Source organism: Pinus tabuliformis, chromosome 2_1 (assembly GCF_031772625.1).
Source record: "Pinus tabuliformis cultivar Carrire ecotype Pingquan chromosome 2_1, CPIR1, whole genome shotgun sequence".
NCBI lineage: Eukaryota > Viridiplantae > Streptophyta > Pinopsida > Pinales > Pinaceae > Pinus > Pinus tabuliformis.
Window position 1 is genome coordinate 580,655,872 of NC_142299.1, and position 23,236 is coordinate 580,679,107.

The 23,236-nt window shown below is 35.8% G+C and overlaps 2 protein-coding genes across 3 annotated transcripts; both read right to left on the reverse strand.

Moving 5' to 3' along the window:
* Window positions 1-7,771: 7,771 nt before the first annotated feature.
* Window positions 7,772-15,489, reverse strand: LOC149201789 (glutamate decarboxylase 4-like). Of its 2 annotated transcripts, XM_089403016.1 has the most exons (7): window positions 15,299-15,489; window positions 14,899-15,103; window positions 14,557-14,757; window positions 12,400-12,614; window positions 11,840-12,093; window positions 8,665-8,717; window positions 7,772-8,579 (listed from the first exon to the last, which is right to left on the reverse strand). In XM_089403016.1, exons 1-7 carry the CDS (start codon window positions 15,379-15,381, stop codon window positions 8,061-8,063), a joined length of 1,530 nt encoding a protein of 509 aa, XP_089259142.1. In that variant the 5' UTR covers window positions 15,382-15,489; the 3' UTR covers window positions 7,772-8,060. The 2 variants fall into 2 exon arrangements, with proteins under 2 accessions (XP_089259142.1, XP_089259141.1); XM_089403015.1 differs by lacking the exons at window positions 12,400-12,614; window positions 14,557-14,757; window positions 14,899-15,103; window positions 15,299-15,489 and adding exons at window positions 10,331-10,584; window positions 10,891-11,105; window positions 11,539-11,737 and having other exon boundaries at window positions 11,840-11,965.
* Window positions 9,318-10,188, reverse strand: LOC149201790 (glutamate decarboxylase 4-like). Its single transcript, XM_089403017.1, has 2 exons — window positions 10,030-10,188; window positions 9,318-9,596 (listed from the first exon to the last, which is right to left on the reverse strand). Exons 1-2 carry the CDS (start codon window positions 10,129-10,131, stop codon window positions 9,333-9,335), a joined length of 366 nt encoding a protein of 121 aa, XP_089259143.1. The 5' UTR covers window positions 10,132-10,188; the 3' UTR covers window positions 9,318-9,332.
* Window positions 15,490-23,236: the final 7,747 nt, after the last annotated feature.

A 23,236-nucleotide genomic window follows, 5' to 3' on the forward strand; every position in this document is an offset into this window, starting at 1 on the left:
AAATAAATGCCTTACCTTGTAATTAAAAGTTTAATGGTATTATTTTATGGATTTTTTTTGTTTTAAATTTTGGTTTTGTTTTATGGATTTTTTTAGGTTGTATATCATAGTTTTTAGTTACTATATATATATATATATATATATATATATATATATATATATATCTGTGTGTGTGTGGAAACTTCATTGAGGGCACTTGTTTTTAGGGAAATTTCACTAAAAAATAAACATTCCAACTATATGTCTTGTTGTGGAAATTCCACTGGAGACACTAGGATGCAAAAGAGGAAAAATACAGTAATATATTGGCAGAAAGGTTTGAATACCTTAATTTTATCCTAGCCTTTGAATGTAACATTAGGATCATTTTTTATAACTATTATTTCATTTATCCATGTTTTCGAACATATAGGGCATTGGGATGCAAAAGAAAAAAAGTAGTATTGGTTGATATATATATATATATATAAGTTTGTATTTATCATTTTATGAAGTTGATTTATAATTTCCTAATTTTACCTTACTTCTATTTACAGATTTTTAAGTTAATCTAATTTCGAATATCAATTTTAAGATCAATTTTGAAAATAAAAACTACTACTTATATTTGAAAATGTAAATTATAATAAAAATATATTTTCTAAAGATGTAAGATTTTAGTTATTCATTTTTATTTTTTACATATAGAAAATGGGATAGGATTTTTTTAACATCTGAGAAATATTAACGAAAAAACATTTGCAGAGTGTAAAAAAAAAAAAATTAAGATTTCAAATTTATTTTTAGTTTTTGTTTAATTTTTTTTCTTTAAAAAAAATTATTATAGTTTAATTTTTATTTTTTATTTTTATTAAAATTTACATTTTTTCTATGTGCAATTGTGAGCTAACAAATGATATGATTAATTTAAATTTTAACAAAATTGTAATCTACTTAAATAAAAAATTGTTTATATAGAAATTTCAATGAAAAATAAACTACTGAAGGAAAGAAAGAACAGTAAGTTATCACTCTCCTCTACGCTGCTATTTGTTTTTTTTACAGTAGGAAAAAATAGTAGTCAAGTTATCACTCTTCTCTATGCTGATATTTGTTTTTTTAAGCCAGGAAAAAAAGAGTATTCAAGTTAGTTATTTGTCTTTTTTAAGTCAGGAAAAAAAGAGTGGTCAGGTTATCACTCTCCTCTACGCTACTATTTGTTTTTTTCGAAGGAAAAAAAGAGCACTTAGGTTATCACTCTATCCTTCTTGCCTCCTCTATGCTGCTTTAGGCACTAAACAAAGCGAAGCCTTCCTGCCTCCACCCTACTTTTTGCCTTGCCTAAAGCAAAGGCAGTGCCTTGAAAAAGTGTTGTGGAGACGAAATTATTTTGATTACCAGTGTACATAATAAGCTTAAACCACTTGATTCAAGATAGTGGGACTAGTTGGGTAAGGAAAATTGGAAGACATCAATACAAGATTAGATCAGGTTCAGGTTTAGGGGGATTCGCTACATTTATCATATCCACAAGACAAGTCATGGAGATAAATGGAAAGTTTTTCCCTGAGGGAATTTAATTTTAGGTGTTTAGGGGGATTCTCCACATTTATTATATCCACAAGATAGGTCATGGTGATGAATGGAAATTTTTTCACTGAGGGCATTTAATTTTAGGGAAATTTCAGTGAGAACGATCTTTTTTTTTTTAATGGAAAGTTAACTTGGGGCACTCTGGTGCAAAAGAAGAAAAACCACACAATAAGAAAAATATTGTAATATATGAGCAGAAAGATTTAAATATCGTTTAAAGGTGCCTGTGTTCGGTGAAAAAACATGGGAATTCTATAGAGGAAAGCATAGCCAGAAAGGAGCTTCTCCCAGGGGATATATCTCCCTGACTTCAACCGGTTTCCATTTTCCTTCGATTGAATTTGAAATTGGTGAGACGAGCTAGTAGTTTGTGATTGGCACACCACTTTCGTCTACTTTGTTTTCACTGAGCCTAATATTATGAGCCTCATAGCCGTGCCTATTATCTTACAACATCGATTGGAGGTTTATTTGCTTCTTATTATGTTACAACATTGATTACAGATTTATTCTGAACGCCACTTTGTAACACTAATTACGGAAATTTGGAGGGGAAATGAATGTTTTGAATTCGTTTAAGATGGCGGTGAAGTTGAAAGAGAAGGGATGAATGAATGGCAGGCATTAATTTAAATAATCAATTCAACGTCCAACAACACCTACCCAAGTCGAAAGTTTAAAAAAAAATTCACTCATGACATCAGGATGGTTTATAAACGGAAAGTTTAAAAAAAAATTCACTCATGACATCAGGATGGTTTATAAACGGAGACAGTAAGGGAGATGAACAGACCCAGTGAGCCACATAGACAGGTTTGGGCAACATGTGATTGAGATAATCTCGGCACCTTGAAATATACACTCCACCATCCACAACATAACGAAGTCCTTCCACGAGAATAACAATGTCAGCACCAAGTACAAACTCACCACCCTCAGGTCTTGACATGAAAATCCACCAACCATCACCACAAATTGCAGACCTTCCAACTTCAAGACTTTCAACCAAAAGTAAACAACACCATCGCAACAACAATTAAAAACCTCACCCTCCACTATAAGCCAAACACAAATTAACATTACGAGAAAGTTTAGGTCACAAGGAGATGAGAATACCTCACCCTCACCTCTCTACTCCACTAGACTCTGCCACCCCAAGTGTAACAACATTTGTGTATTTAAGAGCCAAGGATGTAAGTTGGCCATGGCATGTGATATGACCTCCATGCTCCACGACATTCTCTACAATGAATAAGTAGGTGTCAACACCTTGTTCCACAAAAATAATATTAATTATTGATAATAACAATGAAACAAAATAAAATTTAAAACTGAAGATATTATTACAATTTTTTAAAATTTTATATTAATGTTAAATATTATTAAAAATTATTTTAAAATGTTATATAAAATTGAAAATATATATATATATATATATATATATTTTAATATTATTTGTAAAAAAATTATATTTAAAACTAGAATTGTTGAATTAAAAATATATTATTTTAAAATTTAAATTTAAAATAAATTATACAAAATAAATATCATAGGCTTCATTAAAATAAATATTTTGTAATATGATATCACGCTTCCTGAAACATTCGTATTACATAACTTGGTGACTAAAATATTAATAATTACTATAAAGTAAAAGCTAAATGGAGTAATGATTTTGCAATGCCCTTATGCGAGGAGAAATGTCAAGTATAGAACTTTTGATATTACTTTACAAAGTGAGTCGTATGTAAGATTTCACATTCCCTCCTAGTCATGAACTTTTCCATCGTGAGTTTTAACGAATTGCATTGGTAAAATTTCACTTTCCCTCCTATGTTTTCCATAATGAATTTTAACGTCTTGTTCAAAGACCTTTCTTTTGATTCTTTGAGGCCCTCATATTCTCCTCGTGCACATTTTTTATGGCAACTTTTAGAATATGCTTAGGTATGTTTTTGATGATTCCATGGGGCATGTGCTCTTTTCTCGGCTCCTCGGCATGTGCACCCTTACGTGGTCAAAATTTGAAAGATTTCACTTTCTATTAATCATTTTTCATGTCTATGATGGATATTCAAAATAACAAAGTAACTTCTTTTTAGAAGAGTAGAGGAGAAAAACACATGATCATAGATTTTAGAGTTCTTCCAAATCCACTCTAATTTTTACTAGTTGTCTATGAAATAAACCACAAGGTTGATGAAGAGAGATCAATGAAAAGTATTTAAAACTCATAAATTTATTATTTTTGAAAAGATGAAAGAAAATTTAAAATTTTATAACAACTATGTTAATAGACAAAAGAAAAAATCTCACACCAAAACAAAACTACAAAATACTGAGAAGCATTTATAGAGTGAATCTTCCCATAGAATATATCGAGAAAATGATAATCTCCCACCACCCTCAAACATCATTATATTGTACCACAATAAAGAAATTTTATAACAACCATACTAATAGACACAAGAAAAAATCTCATACCAAAACAAAACTATAAAAGACTGAGAAGCATTTATAGAGTGAATCCTACCATAAAACACCTCTAGAAAATGACAATCTCCCACCACCCTAAATCATCATTACATTGTGCCACAATATCACGCATACTATACTAAATGTGGGGAATAACTAAAAAACATGGGTTACTTATGAGTTATTTTTCATAATAATAATTATTATATTAATTGTTAATTTCTGAATATTTTAAATATTTGATGAATGTGAATAAAGTTAATTATTTAGCTTTATTTTTGTCTAGTATATTTTTAAAAATATTTCAAAATTTATTATGATTAGTTTTTTGTAAGATGCAAATTTAATAGAAGAGAAGGCTAGGTGATGGTCCTCGAAATGACCATAACTATTTTATTGATTCCACTATTTGTATCAATAAACAAAATTAACCCCTCTCTATTTTTATTTATAATTTATTATTAAATAAATGCATTAAGATCTTTCTAATACTTTACATATCTTACAACATTCCATGCTCCAAATATAGTCATTTCTTGCTAGCGCATCCTCTTTCTTATGAAGTACTTATGACAGGTTAATAATCTATGTTTTCAAACCAAGTATTCCTTTCTTCATTTTATGGATTTTGTGATAGTAGTGTTGCATTGATTAGATCATTTTCTCATTATTTTAAATATTTACTAAAATTTCTTAATCACAATTACTTTTGTATTTTTAAATGTATTTATGAATCTGGACCTCCTATAGAGAGCTAGAACTTCCACTTACTTATTTGAACATGACAAGTTCCATCATGTAGTTATTTGAACATGACAAGTTCCATTATGTGTGTCCTTCTTTACTGGTAAATTAAAAATTCATACCCACTCATTCCTATCACTGTTAAATATACCTTCAAAGTTCCAAAAAAAAATGATATCCACCTCTTGAATTTCCCTTCAAAGTATCACCAAAGAATAATATATTCATATATTTAGTATTTTCTCCATTTTAAAAAATTTTCCTTTTCGATTCTAAGCTTCTATCATTGGACATATTTATTATCGTATCTACTCTTCATTCTCCATTACCCACCATGTTATGCCTTTCAACCCTTTTTTCTAAACCACTTCAGCGACGAAACTACAAGCAATATTGGATGCTCTTAAAGGAAGGAAAAATTATTATTTTGGAATCTAACTTTATTGGTAGAAATTTATATTTCCCAATAATTAGGAATCACTAACAACAACTTAAAAAAAAATTAATTTTTTTCTCCTCAAACATGTTCCATGATTATCTTTCCATAACATAAACATTTTGTTTAAAAGTTCAAAAGGTTAACCTCTTCTACACTTTTCTTAAAAGACAAAACTTCATATCTACTATGAATATTGGCAATCAAAAAAACTAATGAGGTTAATCATTTATGTTGATAGCATTAGAGATATTTCGATAGTGTTTGAATTTCACATTTTTTCTATATTTTTTTAAGTCAAAAATATTTTATGCATTAGAAATCACAAAAGAGCTTTTTGGAGTAGTTCATATAGTAAGCACATGAAAGCATAATTTAAATGTGAGCCAAAAGTTTTATGTTCAATCCGCAATTGTGAACATGTGTGTTAGTTTAGAGATGAGGTAGTTACACCTAAATAGTTATAGTTATAGCAATCACAATCAACTCCTTATAAAAGATATAATCCATTTTCTAATTTCCCTAAATTCAAAATAAATAATAACAAAAAAAATTATTAACTTTTATAAAAATATATATTTTTAAATATATTATCAAGATTTTAAATCAATTTTTTTTTATAAACAATGTCATATGCCTTTCTATAAATACATAAAATACACCATTAAAATAAACAAAGTCTTGATGTATTGTCAAGATATACCTTTCTATAAATGCATGACATGCCAATTTTGAATGAAAGGGATTCAATGAAGTATCCTCTCAACAATGTGATATATCCTTCTTAAAATAAAAAACACACCAAAAGAAAGGAATTAAAAAAAAACACGCCAAAAGAAAGGAATAAAAAATATGGTAATGTGTAGCCAAAATTTTGAATGAATGGGATTCCATAAACAATGCGATATATCCGCGAAGAAGAAAAAAACAATAGTTATTAATTGCGTAACGTAAGAATGGTGACTCTTATGCGCACGTCAACTTATTTGAAAGTCTTATCACAAAATTTAGTTTTTTCATATTTTTCATAGACATCGTAAAGTCGGGGCTAACAAGACAATGTTTTTATGGATGAGAGATTTTTTTGGTAGAATTACTTACTAGCAATTGTCCCAAAAGTTGGGACAAAGAGAGGCCGATAGGATTATTAAATCGGAATTGTTGAATTTTTCTAGAAAAATTAAGGTGATTAATAACAAATAAAATAACCTTATTAATTTTTCTAGAAGAGGTAAAGTGATTAGTAACAAATAAAATAACTTTACTAATCACCAAACTAATCTAACTTCATTCCTATGAGTCCATCTCATTCCCAAATATTCCAAAACATTTCTGAAAATGGAAATTCGAATTAAATTCAATTGGAATGATTATTTCTTTACATTTAAATACACTGCTCCCGAATTCATAAATATGACATGTCAGAAGGAGATAAAACTAATATTATATAAACATGTACATGGACTCAATTTTTTTAATATAATAAAAATTAAAAAATTAAAATATAACTAAAATCAATCATGTTATAATTTCATTTTAAATTAAAAATTATATAAATTTTAATCTAAATTGATGATACCCTAATTTTAACGCTAATTATGATTTATCAGCAAAGAGGGTTATAGGTTTTGTACTTAACTGGAAAAATTCGATGAATGTCTCTGACAACTGCACATACAAGTAAACACGTACGAATAAGACATCTCGGAATACTTATTTGAATGCCTCTGACAACTGCACATACAAGTAAACACGTACGAATAAGACATCTCAGAATACTTATTGCCTATTCAATGCTCTCTCCGCTGTAAAAATAAAACACTAATTGCTGTAAAAATAAAACACTAATTGCATGTCACAATCGCTTTTATTATGATTTTCATAGGAGTTTATTATGATTTTCATTTTCATAGGAGTTTATTATGATTTTCATAGGAGCGTTCAATAGACAACCCCGAAAACTGTCGGGAAATGAGAAAGTGAAGTGAATTTTCCTGAGAAAAGGAATTGAAGCATAAACGGGAGTTAACAAACATTTATAAAGGGTTTCTAGGCTACCTCAATTATTCTCTGCATCGGAATCAATCATAAAAAGCTTCCATTATTATTGTGGAAATTCTCAGCGAGAATTGGAGCATGAGCGGGAGCCACCAAATACTTAAAGAGGTTTTCTCAGCTACCTCTACTCTGCATTACAAATCAATCACGAAAACCTTCAATATTACTCTGGAAAATTCTGATTACATGTATAATTAATACAATATTATTATTTTTTAATACACCATAATAAATTTGTAAGACTGAATTATAAAATTGTTATTAAAAACTAAAAATAATAGCAAAAAGGAATCTTGTGTTTATTGCTGTTACGGAGGAGAGACGTGTCTTGTTTTGGTGAACAGATCATGTCTGCCACCAAATATGCAAGGAACAATTTTCCATGACATACAGTATCAATCGTATTCAAGAGTCGGTGAAATTGGCACATAGATGTGACATTATTATTTTTGGAATACAGAAATCGCGCTGAAATATTCTAAAGAATACGCGTGAAGAACAAAACTATTTTTCTCATTACTGGAGCTGCAAAAGTCGTGCAAGCCACCTATAAACTCAGCTTTGACAAATCTCTTATACAGAGACAGCTACAGGTTGAATGGAAGTAAAATAATGGTAATAGTGCGGACGTCGCATCGTGTAACGACCATGAGCATAACAAAACAAAAATAATTAATGGTAATAGTGCGGACGTCGCATCGTACAACGACCATGAGCATAACAAAACAAAAATAATTGAACAACTTCAAACTTCCAGCCATTTGAATGGGGCTCCTCAGCAAACACGATTGGCCTTCTGCGCAACAAATTTCTTCCATGCCTTTACGGCCTTGTGGGAGTTAACGATTTCGTTGAACACAGCAGAGGACTTAAACTTGGTGACATCTATACCTAGGTCTTTGACTTCTTTGAGCTCTGGATGGGCATCTACCAAAGACGCAGCCACTTCCCTCGCTATCTTTGAAGGAAGCGTGTCAAGTTCATGCAACACCTTCTCGATGTCATGAACCAGTCGTTCTGCCAGGCTCCGGTTGAAATCTTCACGCACCACCACACGCAGAAGCTTCACCTCTTGTGCGTCCGGAGCCATGGTGTACGCGGGCACGATCCAACCAAACCTTCTCAGGTGGTCAGAAATCTCATACTCATCGTGCCTGCTACTGTCCTTTAGCGAAAACGCCACCAGAGGGACCCCGATCTCCTTCGACAGAATGTTGAACCGCCCGGTCTTCACCAAACCATCTGACAGAGCCTTGGCGTTTGCCGCGCAGTTGCCCATGATATTCCGGTAGCCCTATTCAATCAATTCAAAACCCGTCACGCACTGTACATTGAAAGGGATTACAGCTGAAATAAAAGTTTGAGACGTCTCAACACACCTCGAACCCTAGACGTATGAGCTGGTAATATTGCGCAATTATTTGGCTGGCACCTGCAGGGTTTCATGGTCAAGGGCTTTGATTCAAAGATGCTTTTCCCAAATAAAAGCTGGAATATCAATCAAGGTCTTCCTGGTAATAAAAACTAATTATACCTTTGGAGAAATTGAGGGTGAAGGTGGGTTGATCGACGCCCAAATAGTTGATGTGAAAGATGAGCTCCTCAGGGAGATCTTGCTTTGCTCTCCAGATAACCCATCTGATTCCGGCATAGACGAGACCATACTTGTGCCCGCTGACGTTTATGCTCTTCACCAATGGAAGCCGGAAATCCCATTTCAACTCAGGGTACAGAAACAGCGCAATAAATCCGCCGCTCGCCGCATCCACATGTATGGGCGTGTCCCACCTGCAACCCCACACGCAATCAATGGAAACAATCAGAATTTATTTAAGCCCACAAAACGCAATAACGACTTCACTGTTTATAAATCAATGAAATCTATGTCAAATAGGACTGAATGCAGACGATGGTGCTGCAATGAAAAACCCAAATTGGCGCATGGAAATCGTCAACCCCAGGCAGAGAGTGAGTACCCTAGATTACCAGGGTTTAGATGGTTCTATACTATTTAAGTTTGTCTAGATAAAATTCTTTATCAAACCCATCAGAGATTATAAGGATATTGAAAAATCTGAAGAGATTTGAAGACGCACACTGTTTCCTTGTTTTTCTGGATAAGGAGATCGTTCACCAGCTTGACATCTTCGAACTCTCCATTGTAAGTGGAACCCAAGATGGCTGCCACACAAATAGTGTTCTCGTCCACCATTTCAACTGCCTTAACAGGATCCATGATATAGTAATCCTTCTTCAGTTTAACTTCCTTCAGCTCTACTTCAAAATAACGAGCAAATTTCTCCCAGCACACCTGCAATAGTTGCGCACAGTCCTATGTAAATAAAATTGTCAAAGCTAAGCAAAAATTCCCAATTTTCCCTACATCTGCAAACAGAAATGAGGTGTAATACAGGGGCGATCTATCCATCACCAATACACCCTACAATACTAGGTGCAATGAATATTTCTAGGTCAAACCCATCTAAATTCTTCAGAATTTGGCGAAATACAGAGAGCCCTGATTCTATTTGCATAGATTATGAACTCCAGATATGTAACCTCGACTTCATCAAGCTCGTTTTAAGGTTAAGATGCATATCAAACCAGAATCTAGATGGATTTGATTTAATCTAACTAATATACAACATCCATGAATTTGGGCTTCAAATTGATATACAGAATCCATGTTGACATAAGATCAGAATTTAGATGGGCTTGGGCTAATCGAATTGCATTAATCTTACCTGGACATTTGCACCTGTCACAATGTTTGGCTTGTCATACGGCTTCCCCTCTGCCTTGCGCTTGTTCTGCCATTTGCGTTTGAATGCAAGGCCTGCCAACATGATCGCCTCTGAACATCCAACCGTGCCCACACCAACAGCTTCCTCTCCATCGCCAAGTGGGGCGTTAAACAGATTGGCTATTATGTTCATGCGGCACCTGCAGGGTTTCATGGTCAAGGGCTTTGATTCAAAGATGCTTTTCCCAAATAAAAGCTGGAATATCAATCAAGGTCTTCCTGGTAATAAAAACTAATTATACCTTTGGAGAAATTGAGGGTGAAGGTGGGCTGATCGGCGCCCAAATAGTTGATGTGAAAGATGAGCTCCTCAGGGAGATCTTGCTTTGCTCTCCAGATAACCCATCCGATTCGGGCATAGACGAGACCATACTTGTGCCCGCTGACGTTTATGCTCTTCACCAATGGAAGCCGGAAATCCCATTCCAACTCAGGGTACAGAAACGGGGCAATAAATCCGCCGCTCGCCGCATCCACATGTATGGGCGTGTCCCACCTGCAACCCCACACGCAATCAATGGAAACAATCAGAATTTATTTAAGCCCACAAAACACAATAACGACTTCACTGTTTAAATCAATGAAGTCTATGTCAAATAGGACTGAATGCAGACGATGGTGCTGCAATGAAAAACCCAAATTGGCGCATGGAAATCGTCAACCCCAGGCAAAGAGTGAGTACCCTAGATTACCAGGGTTTAGATGGTTCTATACTATTTAAGTTTGTCTAGATTAAATTCTTTATCAAACCCATCAGAGATTATAAGGATATTGAAAAATCTGAAGAGATTTGAAGACGCACCCTGTTTCCTTGTTTTTCTGGATAAGGAGATCGTTCACCAGCTTGACATCTTCGAACTCTCCATTGTAAGTGGAACCCAAGATGGCTGCCACACAAATAGTGTTCTCGTCCACCATTTCAACTGCCTTAACAGGATCCATGATATAGTAATCCTTCTCCAGTTTAACTTCCTTCAGCTCTACTTCAAAATAACGAGCAAATTTCTCCCAGCACACCTGCAATAGTTGCGCACAGTCCTATGTAAACAAAATTGTCAAAGCTAAGCAAAAATTCCCAATTTTCCCTACATCTGCAAACAGAAACGAGGTGTAATACAGGGGCGATCTATCCATCACCAATACACCCTACAATACTAGGTGCAATGAATATTTCTAGGTCAAACCCATCTAAATTCTTCAGAATTTGGCAAAATACAGAGAGCCCTGATTCTATTTGCATAGATTATGAACTCCAGATATGTAACCTCGACTTCATCAAACTCGTTTTAAGGTTAAGATGCATATCAAACCAGAATCTAGATGAATTTGATTTAATCTAACTAATATACAACATCCATGAATTTGGGCTTCAAATTGATATACAGAATCCATGTTGACATAAGATCAGAATTTAGATGGGCTTGGGCTAATCGAATTGCGTTAATCTTACCTGGACATTTGCACCTGTCACAATGTTTGGCTTGTCATACGGCTTCCCCTCTGCCTTGCGCTTGTTCTGCCATTTGCGTTTGAATGCAAGGCCTGCCAACATGATCGCCTCTGAAGATCCAACCGTGCCCACACCAACAGCTTCCTCTCCATCGCCAAGTGGGGCGTTAAACAGATTGGCTATTATGTTCATGCGGCACCTGCAGAGTTTCATGGTCAAGGGCTTTGATTCAAAGATGCTTTTCCCAAATAAACGCTGGAATATCAATCAAGGTCTTCCTGGTAATAAAAACTAATTATACCTTTGGAGAAATTGAGGGTGAAGGTGGGCTGATCGGCGCCCAAATAGTTGATGTGAAAGATGAGCTCCTCAGGGAGATCTTGCTTTGCTCTCCAGATAACCCATCCGATTCCGGCATAGACGAGACCATACTTGTGCCCGCTGACGTTTATGCTCTTCACCAATGGAAGCCGGAAATCCCATTCCAACTCAGGGTACAGAAACGGTGCAATAAATCCGCCGCTCGCCGCGTCCACATGTATGGGCGTGTCCCACCTGCAACCCCACACGCAATCAATGGAAACAATCAGAATTTATTTAAGCCCACAAAACGCAATAACGACTTCACTGTTTAAATCAATGAAGTCTATGTCAAACAGGACTGAATGCAGACGATGGTGCTGCAATGAAAAACCCAAATTGGCGCATGGAAATCGTCAACCCCAGGCAGAGAGTGAGTACCCTAGATTACCAGGGTTTAGATGGTTCTATACTATTTAAGTTTGTCTAGATAAAATTCTTTATCAAACCCATCAGAGATTATAAGGATATTGAAAAATCTGAAGAGATTTGAAGACGCACCCTGTTTCCTTGTTTTTCTGGATAAGGAGATCGTTCACCAGCTTGACATCTTCGAACTCTCCATTGTAAGTGGAACCCAAGATGGCTGCCACACAAATAGTGTTCTCGTCCACCCTTTCAACTGCCTTAACAGGATCCATGATATAGTAATCCTTCTTCAGTTTAACTTCCTTCAGCTCTACTTCAAAATAACGAGCAAATTTCTCCCAGCACACCTGCAATAGTTGCGCACAGTCCTATGTAAATAAAATTGTCAAAGCTAAGCAAAAATTCCCAATTTTCCCTACATCTGCAAACAGAAACGAGGTGTAATACAGGGGCGATCTATCCATCACCAATACACCCTACAATACTAGGTGCAATGAATATTTCTAGGTCAAACCCATCTAAATTCTTCAGAATTTGGCGAAATACAGAGAGCCCCGATTCTATTTGCATAGATTATGAACTCCAGATATGTAACCTCGACTTCATCAAGCTCATTTTAAGGTTAAGATGCATATCAAACCAGAATCTAGATGGATTTGATTTAATCTAACTAATATACAACATCCATGAATTTGGGCTTCAAATTGATATACAGAATCCATGTTGACATAAGATCAGAATTTAGATGGGCTTGGGCTAATCGAATTGCGTTAATCTTACCTGGACATTTGCACCTGTCACAATGTTTGGCTTGTCATACGGCTTCCCCTCTGCCTTGCGCTTGTTCTGCCATTTGCGTTTGAATGCAAGGCCTGCCAACATGATCGCCTCTGAAGATCCAACCGTGCCCACACCAACAGCTTCCTCTCCATCGCTAAGTGGGGCGTTAAACAGATTGGCTATTATGTTCACGCGGCACCTGCAGGGTTTCATGGTCAAGGGCTTTGATTCAAAGATGCTTTTCCCAAATAAACGCTGGAATATCAATCAAGGTCTTCCTGGTAATAAAAACTAATTATACCTTTGGAGAAATTGAGGGTGAAGGTGGGCTGATCGGCGCCCAAATAGTTGATGTGAAAGATGAGCTCCTCAGGGAGATCTTGCTTTGCTCTCCAGATAACCCATCCGATTCCGGCATAGACGAGACCATACTTGTGCCCGCTGACGTTTATGCTCTTCACCAATGGAAGCCGGAAATCCCATTCTAACTCAGGGTACAGAAACGGTGCAATAAATCCGCCGCTCGCCGCGTCCACATGTATGGGCGTGTCCCACCTGCAACCCCACACGCAATCAATGGAAACAATCAGAATTTATTTAAGCCCACAAAACGCAATAACGACTTCACTGTTTAAATCAATGAAGTCTATGTCAAACAGGACTGAATGCAGACGATGGTGCTGCAATGAAAAACCCAAATTGGCGCATGGAAATCGTCAACCCCAGGCAGAGAGTGAGTACCCTAGATTACCAGGGTTTAGATGGTTCTATACTATTTAAGTTTGTCTAGATTAAATTCTTTATCAAACCCATCAGAGATTATAAGGATATTGAAAAATCTGAAGAGATTTGAAGACGCACCCTGTTTCCTTGTTTTTCTGGATAAGGAGATCGTTCACCAGCTTGACATCTTCGAACTCTCCATTGTAAGTGGAACCCAAGATGGCTGCCACACAAATAGTGTTCTCGTCCACCATTTCAACTGCCTTAACAAGATCCATGATATAGTAATCCTTCTTCAGTTTAACTTCCTTCAGCTCTACTTCAAAATAACGAGCAAATTTCTCCCAGCACACCTGCAATAGTTGCGCACAGTCCTATGTAAATAAAATTGTCAAAGCTAAGCAAAAATTCCCAATTTTCCCTACATCTGCAAACAGAAACGAGGTGTAATACAGGGGCGATCTATCCATCACCAATACACTCTACAATACTAGGTGCAATGAATATTTCTAGGTCAAACCCATCTAAATTCTTCAGAATTTGGCGAAATACAGAGAGCCCTGATTCTATTTGCATAGATTATGAACTCCAGATATGTAACCTCGACTTCATCAAGCTCGTTTTAAGGTTAAGATGCATATCAAACCAGAATCTAGATGGATTTGATTTAATCTAACTAATATACAACATCCATGAATTTGGGCTTCAAATTGATATACAGAATCCATGTTGACATAAGATCAGAATTTAGATGGGCTTGGGCTAATCGAATTGCGTTAATCTTACCTGGACATTTGCACCTGTCACAATGTTTGGCTTGTCATACGGCTTCCCCTCTGCCTTGCGCTTGTTCTGCCATTTGCGTTTGAATGCAAGGCCTGCCAACATGATCGCCTCTGAAGATCCAACCGTGCCCACACCAACAGCTTCCTCTCCATCGCCAAGTGGGGCGTTAAACAGATTGGCTATTATGTTCACGCATCGATTCTTTTTCCAAATCCAGACACATGAAAGCACTGAACACTTTCAGATAAAGAATTGAGAAAACAAAGAAAAATAAATAAAATTAACGCCCAAAACGGATCTGAGAAGGGCCTTCAGATCTAGTATCCCAAACCCTGCCATTACCTGCAATTCTGTAGTGACAGGATACTCATCCATGTCGACATAATTCTTGTTGATTGCCTGCATGATGAGCTTATCACATTCTGGTTCCATCCATGTGGTGACAAAAGAAGCAAGATTAAGTCTGGGGTTCCCATCCAACATGAGCTCGTCGCTGATGATCTGATAGGCAGCATCTTTGGGAATCGACCTACTCGGAATTTGAAACCTGCCAACACAAACATTCAAAGGAAACCGAATCAGAAGCCCTGCTCAGGGCCATTTTATTGGAAATCCCAATGTCCGGAGGGTTTATCCTCAAGAAAATACTATTGCACAATAGCGGAAGCAAACCCATCCAGTGAAATAAGCTTTCATAAGAGCAGTTTATGTTCCTAGATTTCCCTCCAGAGTTTATACATACCGAGGCAAGGATTCCTGAACATATCTGGAGGCAAAGGTTGAATGTATGGAGCCATCAGAATCAGTAGCGCTGCTCAGAGCCATTTTTGGTTGATTTTCAAAAGAAACCCCACTCCACACTACTGTTTCCCGATATTCGGTAATCGGTTGCAACTGCAAAGAAGAACCGGAATTAAATGCGAAACTGCAAGATGAAAAAAAATGCCAGGTGTCAACCTTAGAGTGCGAAACTGCAAGATGAAAAAAAATGCCAGGTGTCAACCTTAGAATGAAAGGGACGACGAAAGTCTCTTTCAAAGGGAAGGCCTATCGGCCTAAAAATAATTATAATAAATTTTATTAAAAGTAATTTTTATATTTTATTAAAATTTTAAATTGATATTAATTTGATTATATATATATATATATATATATATAGATATAGATATATATATTTGGATGGGAGGGGTTAGTTCCCTATAGAAACATTATGGGTCTTTTTTTTTACATATATTAGTACAAATACGTGTCACAACATGCTGATAGTGGTCACATGAAAACAAATATCAAATTCCAGCATCGGGGTCTCCATGGAGCATAATATACCGCAGCCGCAACTCTGCAGGACTCGATCACAGTCGAGGGCATGCAAATGAACTGCCCCGACCGTTGCATTATGCACTCACGCGCATATATATATATATATATATATATATATGGGGTAAAATATATTGTTCACCGATAATATGAATCATATATTTTGAAAAATTATTACATTTCCTTTAAAAAAATTAAATCAATTATATTGCTCATCGATCTTGAATCATATCTTTTAGGTTTGTGTCAGGAAAAGCTGTAATATTATTCTGTTTATATTAACTACTTATATGTTATGAGCAGATAATTAATTGAGTTTCCAGCTGGTATTTCCGGAAGTCGCATTTTTAATAAAATTTTAACGTCAAAATTCAGCGGTAACAAGTTGACCTTTCTCTTAAAATGAGTTTAAATGCAAAAAAGTTATTGTTAATATTATAATTTAGTATAAAAAAGATGCGTTCAAAATACTTTAGTGTAATATCATTGTTAATATTATAATTTAGTATAAAAAAGATGCATTCAAAATATTTTTAGTGTAATATAAGTAAAATATTTATATGTTTATGATTGATAGATAGATAGCTGGGGTAAGTAATGTTCAAAAAAATAAGTAAATAAAAATAAAATAATTCAATTACTTTTTAATAAGAAGACATGTATAATTTAATCTATTCTTCACATAAAGTTGATATTTGACATTAAAAAAAAAATCAATAATAATAACAAAAATTCAATATGAATCATAAATAAAATATTTAGTTGTCAAAAAATTAAATCATTTTAATATAAATAATATAGGCAATAAATAAAATATTTTAGTGCTCACTCAATTTATGTTAATGTTATAATTTAGTATAAAGAAGATGTAGTGAAAATACTTTTAGTGTAACATAAATAACATATTTATATGTCTAAGTTAAATAATATAATTTTCTTAGATAGATAGATAGGGTTTGTAATGATTGATAGATAGATAGATAGGGGTTTGTAATGTTCAAAAAGAAGAATAGTTAAAAATAAAATAATTCAGTTACTTTCTAATAAAAGGACATGTATAATTCAATCCATTCTTAATATAAAGTTGATATTTGGCATTTGAAAAAAAATTAATAATAGTAAAAAAATTCAATATGGATCGTGAATAAAATATTTCGCTGTCAAAAAAAATCATTTTAATATAAATAATATAGTCCATAAATAAAATATTTTAGTGCTCATATTTAATATTATATTTCAATTTGAACTATATATATATATATATAGGGTTAAAACATTTAAAGCATTCTTACTATTTTATATTTTGGTGCTTTTAAGGTATGTGTTTTTGTTTTTTTGTTTAAATCTAATAAAGGTTGGCTGGAATTACAAATTTAATATGGGTAGTCTACACAATCCAACTATCCAACAAGAACTTCAAGGCATTGTATCCATTTAGGCATTCAAAATATGCAATTTAATATACATATATTGTAACGACCTATCTATAAATATAGAGAACGCAAGAATAATCGCAGGCATATGATGCATGCATATGATAGCTACATATGCATGTGTCGCATACACCGCACTAGTATTTATATACTAAATTAACTATAAGTACTAAATACCATGACACTTCTTCGAATACAGGTTCTACTCATCCATCAACACCCATATTGCTTAATGTATAGGTAAATACTAAAAGAAGGCTATATAAATTATATATTTCAAATTATTAATAAAAATTATATTAATAAATTAATAAAATAATTAAAATATATATAAGAAATTAATTAAAATGGGTACTTAGTATAATGTTATAATCTTTATATTAAAAGGGTATTTTAATAAAACATAAAGAAATGTAATTTATTAAATCATAAAATATATATATATACATGATCTTGAAAAGAAATAGGGGAGGTGATACGTGACATGGAAGGGTGTCACCAACAGACTAAGTTGTGGGTTGCTGGTGGAAGAGCGGCCAAGAAACCGGATAAAAACCACGGAACAGAAATTTAGAGGGGAACCAAGGGAAGAGGAAGGTAAGAAAGCAGGAAAGGAAAACTGAAGGAGGAAGAACATCAGAAATGGAAATTATCCACCAGAAGAGCCTGAATTGTTCTGAGGTTCTGGGCATGGGGGAACAGTCTGCTTCATCTTATAAGCTTACTAGATTGAGTAGCCAGGTTCTGCTCAGTTTGGCTGGGTGGATTCGGTCTTTTGGTAACTGAAGCAAGGAGCTGGAGGCATCATCAACCGCAAGGGCACAGGTAGGTACCCTCAACAATTCTATCAGTTAATCTATTATTTTACATCTGTTTTATGGTCTTGTCATTTGGTATCAGAGCACACAGTTGGAAACCTTACAGACCCTAGAAGTAATTAACCCTGTAACTTTGCATAAACATCCACCGAATAAATTTAGGTTGCAAGTAGATTAGCTCCATATTGCAAATTTGCTCATTTTCCTTGTCTGAAGATGATCTATAAATGGTCATTGAAATTTGAGCGCTCTGTCTCAGTTACTTTTAAACCAGCCTGACAGTAGAATAGATTGGTAGAGTATGCATTAGTCTAGAAAGGATTAACGAGGTGCAATTATCAGAATAAGGAAACTTCAGTATTATATAAAATAAATGGGAAATATGTTAAATGTAATTAGCTGGATGAGTGAATCCATTCATATCATTATCGTTATCAGCTATGAGGCCGTCAAGATCATGACTCTGCATCGTTAAGAATAATCCTGTACAAGGCGAAGCGATGTCCTCTTGAACCATGCAGCTGATAATGTCATGGAATGGAGTCCGAACTTGAATTTATTTCTTAGGAAATAACCCTTGTTCCTAGAAAACATAATATATCAACGCATTATGCATCTTAAATGAGACAAATTTGAGCATCGTCAACAAATGTTGATCCGAATCCACACAACTTATTTAACATATATTTAAATACGAATAAAAATAGTTTCTTTATAGTGACAAAATAACAATTTCATCAATGAGAAATATGTGAGGTTAAAATTTATAATCTAAAGCCATAGCAGAAAAACTTGACTACAGCAAATTATTTTTCCAACAGAGCATAAGCACATGCTGCCCAGGAAAGAATGAAATATATGCACCAAATATTCCTATGAATTTCGAGAAATTCGACTCTCCAAACTTGCCTTCAAATTAGGTTTCATGATCGCAGCTATCTCAGAAATATATCAAATTCACACGGGTTGGATGACACGTAAGGGCCAGACCGTATCAACCTGTGGGAGGAAAGCCGGGAGGCACGTAGATCTCCCTCCTCTGTCTAACCCGTGGCCCATGGAATAAATCTCTGTTGACGTATGGCAATAAATTATATAGCTGATATATATTATAAACTATATATTCGAACTTGAGCCTTTAAAACATAATCTTAAATATTTAAATTTATTTAAAATATATTTTGTCCAGCGTTTTGGGTTGTATACAAAAAAAGGGTTCACGATTGTTTGATTTATAAGCTAAGTTCCCTCTTATAAGTTATGTTGACAACTTAAATGACACCATAAAGGTTAAATACAAAAAAAATATACCTAGCAGCGACTGAAATAAAATAACTTTTATATCACACTATGCGGCATAAAGAGGAACTCAGTTTTCTGGTTCTGGGTGCCCAGGTGGCATTGGAAGACGTGGAAAACAAAATGTCCTTTAAATTTTCTGTGTAATGCTCCTAGTGAAGCGATAATGTTAAGTAAGACAGTAAATTTAACTGTGAACTAAAACTCTGTTTGGTAAATTATAATAACTCTGTTGTTATTGCTATTAATTATTATGATAATTAATTGTGCTACCACTGTTTAATTAAGTATGTGATTAATTGTTGTTAGTAGCTATTGAGGTAGTTGAAACAAGAGAAAAACCTAACTACCTTCATGGGACGGTTGAGACCCCAGGAGGAAAAGGGGAATGCCAAGTCTGGTAAAGATCAGATGGCAGAGGTGTGGTTGTGGGCTATGTTTGGTAATGACCAGATAGCCTGTGTCTGGAAGTGAGAGGCTTCCTGAATCCGCTACGTCTGGTTAGGACCAGATAGCGTGACTCTGGCATAACCAGAGGGTTTGCAGACAGTGAAGATCTGCAGAAGTGCTTGGGGGTGGAAGAATCGAGGAGGATCTTCCTACGGTCGGGAGGTTGACAAGCGCTACGAGAAGGTTTGCTATTGTTCAGGTACGGCTTGCTAAGCATTTAAGAATTCATTTAAACCTGTGGAATTCTTCTAAGGTCTTTGATACGCAAGTAAAGGTAATGGGAAAAGATTTAAACATTCTTTTTAAAATCTAGCCTCTGCGCAACTGGCAGAGTTGGGACTGGGTTTTTCAATCAAAGATCAATAACGAAAAACTTGTCGAATCAAAATCTCTGTAGCATAAGCGATAGAAAGAATATAAAACAGGAAAAGATTACTGTGTAAGCCATCCTCTGTAACCCAGATGAAATAGAACAAAAGAATTCAACACTGTGCATAAGCGTTGGGTTTATATTTCGAACCGAGAACAACAGTAAACACCCGGAATTACCCAGACCTTTTACCAAGAAAAAAAAAAAAAAACGCAGGCCATTCAAATCGTTTGCGGAACAGAGCATGTATTTCGAAGTAGTAATCCATTATTAAATATATAGCTTCAACATTTAAATATATAAGCATGCAGAAAGAAAAACAATCTGACGGAAATACCCCTGTCTCCGAGGAACGGAGGAAGGGCCATGACCACCATGCATGCGTAACACATATTAACAGATGCCCCGGCTCTGAAGGGAATCGCCGAAGCTGTGCTTAGATATAGATAGCCAGCAGGGGATTTTATTGCCAGAACCGTTGACACAAAAAGATTTAACCATAGAAGCAAATATACACTGGAAAAACGAACAGAGATAAGTGTTCAAAACTTATATTCACAGTAAAAGCTACAGAGAAGTCAAGCACGCCTAGTATACATCGAATAACAGTACTAGAGCCAAATAAAGGTTTCCGTGCAAACCAGTAATAATTCTTTAACCAGAATTAAAACCGAAAACAGTACCATAGAAACATTATTCAACCTGAAGCATTCGTCTGCCTTCAAGACCAATAGTCCATTGTAAGGAAACAAGTTATACAATACAAGTTGGGCATATAGCGCCTCTTAACGGAGGTTTCCGCCTGAATGCTGGCGGGGAGACCAGACAATTTATAAACAACAAAATATGAAGAGAAAACGTAAAATTTCCATGGGAGTGTTATAGACATTTTTGTGCCTTACAGCATAGAGCATGAAATGTCAATAATCTAAGGGATCCAAAGTCCCTAAACATGTTGTTCCTACCCCTAGAGGAACAAGGTCAGCAAACCACAACACTTCAGATCAGTTCTCCACTGAAAAACACTCAAAAACAGGTCAATTGTGGATCAAAGCAGCTGCTCCACTAAGCATCTGCGCTGAATGTCAAAAGCTCTATGGTGTACCTGCGCTGCATAGCAAGTGCAACAAAGGCTACCTGCGCTGGGCATACTTTGACTTGTGGAGGAATATTTTCTCAATGTGCCAGTGCCCAGGAAGCTTCCAAAATGACACTTGGATCAGAAGATTCACCTAATGATGAGTTAAGAGCTTCTAAAACTCCAAGTGGAAGGTAGAAACTCCGAGTGGACTCAAGGACTGAAGAACAACTGGAGTTGAAGAGGACAACAAGTCACACATCAAGCTGACTTATCTTCACTCCAAAACTCTATATAAGGATCTCATCCCATGGGATCTGGAGCCGGAATTTAGTGCAAAGAATTGCTGTTGGTTTACCGTTGTGAGTATTGGGTGATTGCTTGAGGGAGGTGAAGAAGAGATTTCTCTCCGTCGGGAAGGTGATGCTGGATTGGACCTCTCATGGTTGTATCACCGCCTGAACCTTACTTCCATATATTAATAAAGCATTTGAGGTTCTTCTATTCGCATGTGTTTCAATGGTGTATTGTCTTACTTGCGTCTTTGATTTATGCTAATCCTTGAATCGATTATGAATGCATGCCTCTTGTAGTTTCCTTTTCTTGTCTTATTTGCAGGATCTCATGTAGCTGGGCCCGTGAAAAGACTTGGATTTGGGAGCAAGCGGCAAACGAAGGAGATTGGATCGACCATTTGCGCAAGACATCGGTAAGTGGATCTCTTCCTTCTATCTCTTGCATGTCATAAAGAAGAAACTTTAGATAGCTTTGCTTTCAGCTGTTGCTAAGGAACTATCACCCTTAGAGTGGGTTAGGGTCATTCCGAGTTGGATACTTTCCCCCACAACAGGGAGGAAACCCCTATATATGGCGGAGGGATTCCGAAGCATGAGCAGGCCCCGACATCCTGTTCAAACGGACAGCGGCTCAGCCGTTACCACAGAAAAGCCATACGATCCTACGATTCAAATACATAAAATTCTTACCCGGACATGGGATGGCAGAGAAGCGGAGAAGGCTTTCCAACGCCGTTGGTTTACCAACCGAACTTTCCTCCTGAGAATATCAACATAACCAGAAACTGAGAGATCTTTTTAAATAAAAAAACGCCGAAGAAAGATGTATACAAAACTAGACGAATCATAACCATAACCGGAGCTGTAAAGCTCAAAAACCTGTGAAGAACATGAGCATGGAAAACGAGAAGAGCGGTAAACCTGAATAAAAGAAAAGTCGGTACCTGATCCGGTGATGGAAGGCAGAGGCATCCTGCTGTGCACCAGACCGCTTGGAGGTAAGGGGTTCTGAGTAAGGCGGAGCGCCATGATGCCGTGAGTGACAGGAGGTCGCTCAACAATGAAAAGGAAACAAGCTAAAGGAGTTAACCACACATTAAAAACCTTTAAAGCACCCACCGCCTCATGGCTCAACGACAGCCCTTGATTTGGGCGGGCTCGTCTCCATCGTTCGATCACCAGTAGTTGAACCGGGAAACAACTGTGAAATGGTAAGTTCGAGAAATGTCAGACGGTATGGCTCCTGGAGCACCGAGCACGCGGAGGGCGCATGGCAATCCGGTGGCCGGCCGTTCATCGTGCCAAATGGACGATGCAAAGCAGGCCAGCTGGGTGAGCATCAGAGCCGGACAGGACTCGCGGCTTCAGCTAACCTCGGTGAAATAAACCAGCACGTATATATAGAAATTGCCATAAAAACATTTATGATTGAAGTACCGCTCATATCACTTATGTACATACCTTTGAATGTCAACCGCTTGATTAACTCGAGACATAACATGAGTCAACCATTGTATAATCGTTAATGAATCATGGGCATGGATAGATGTTGGAATAGTGAATCATTTATCGACTTTTGTATGAGCGGGTAGGAGTATAAATTAAACATAAGAACGTTT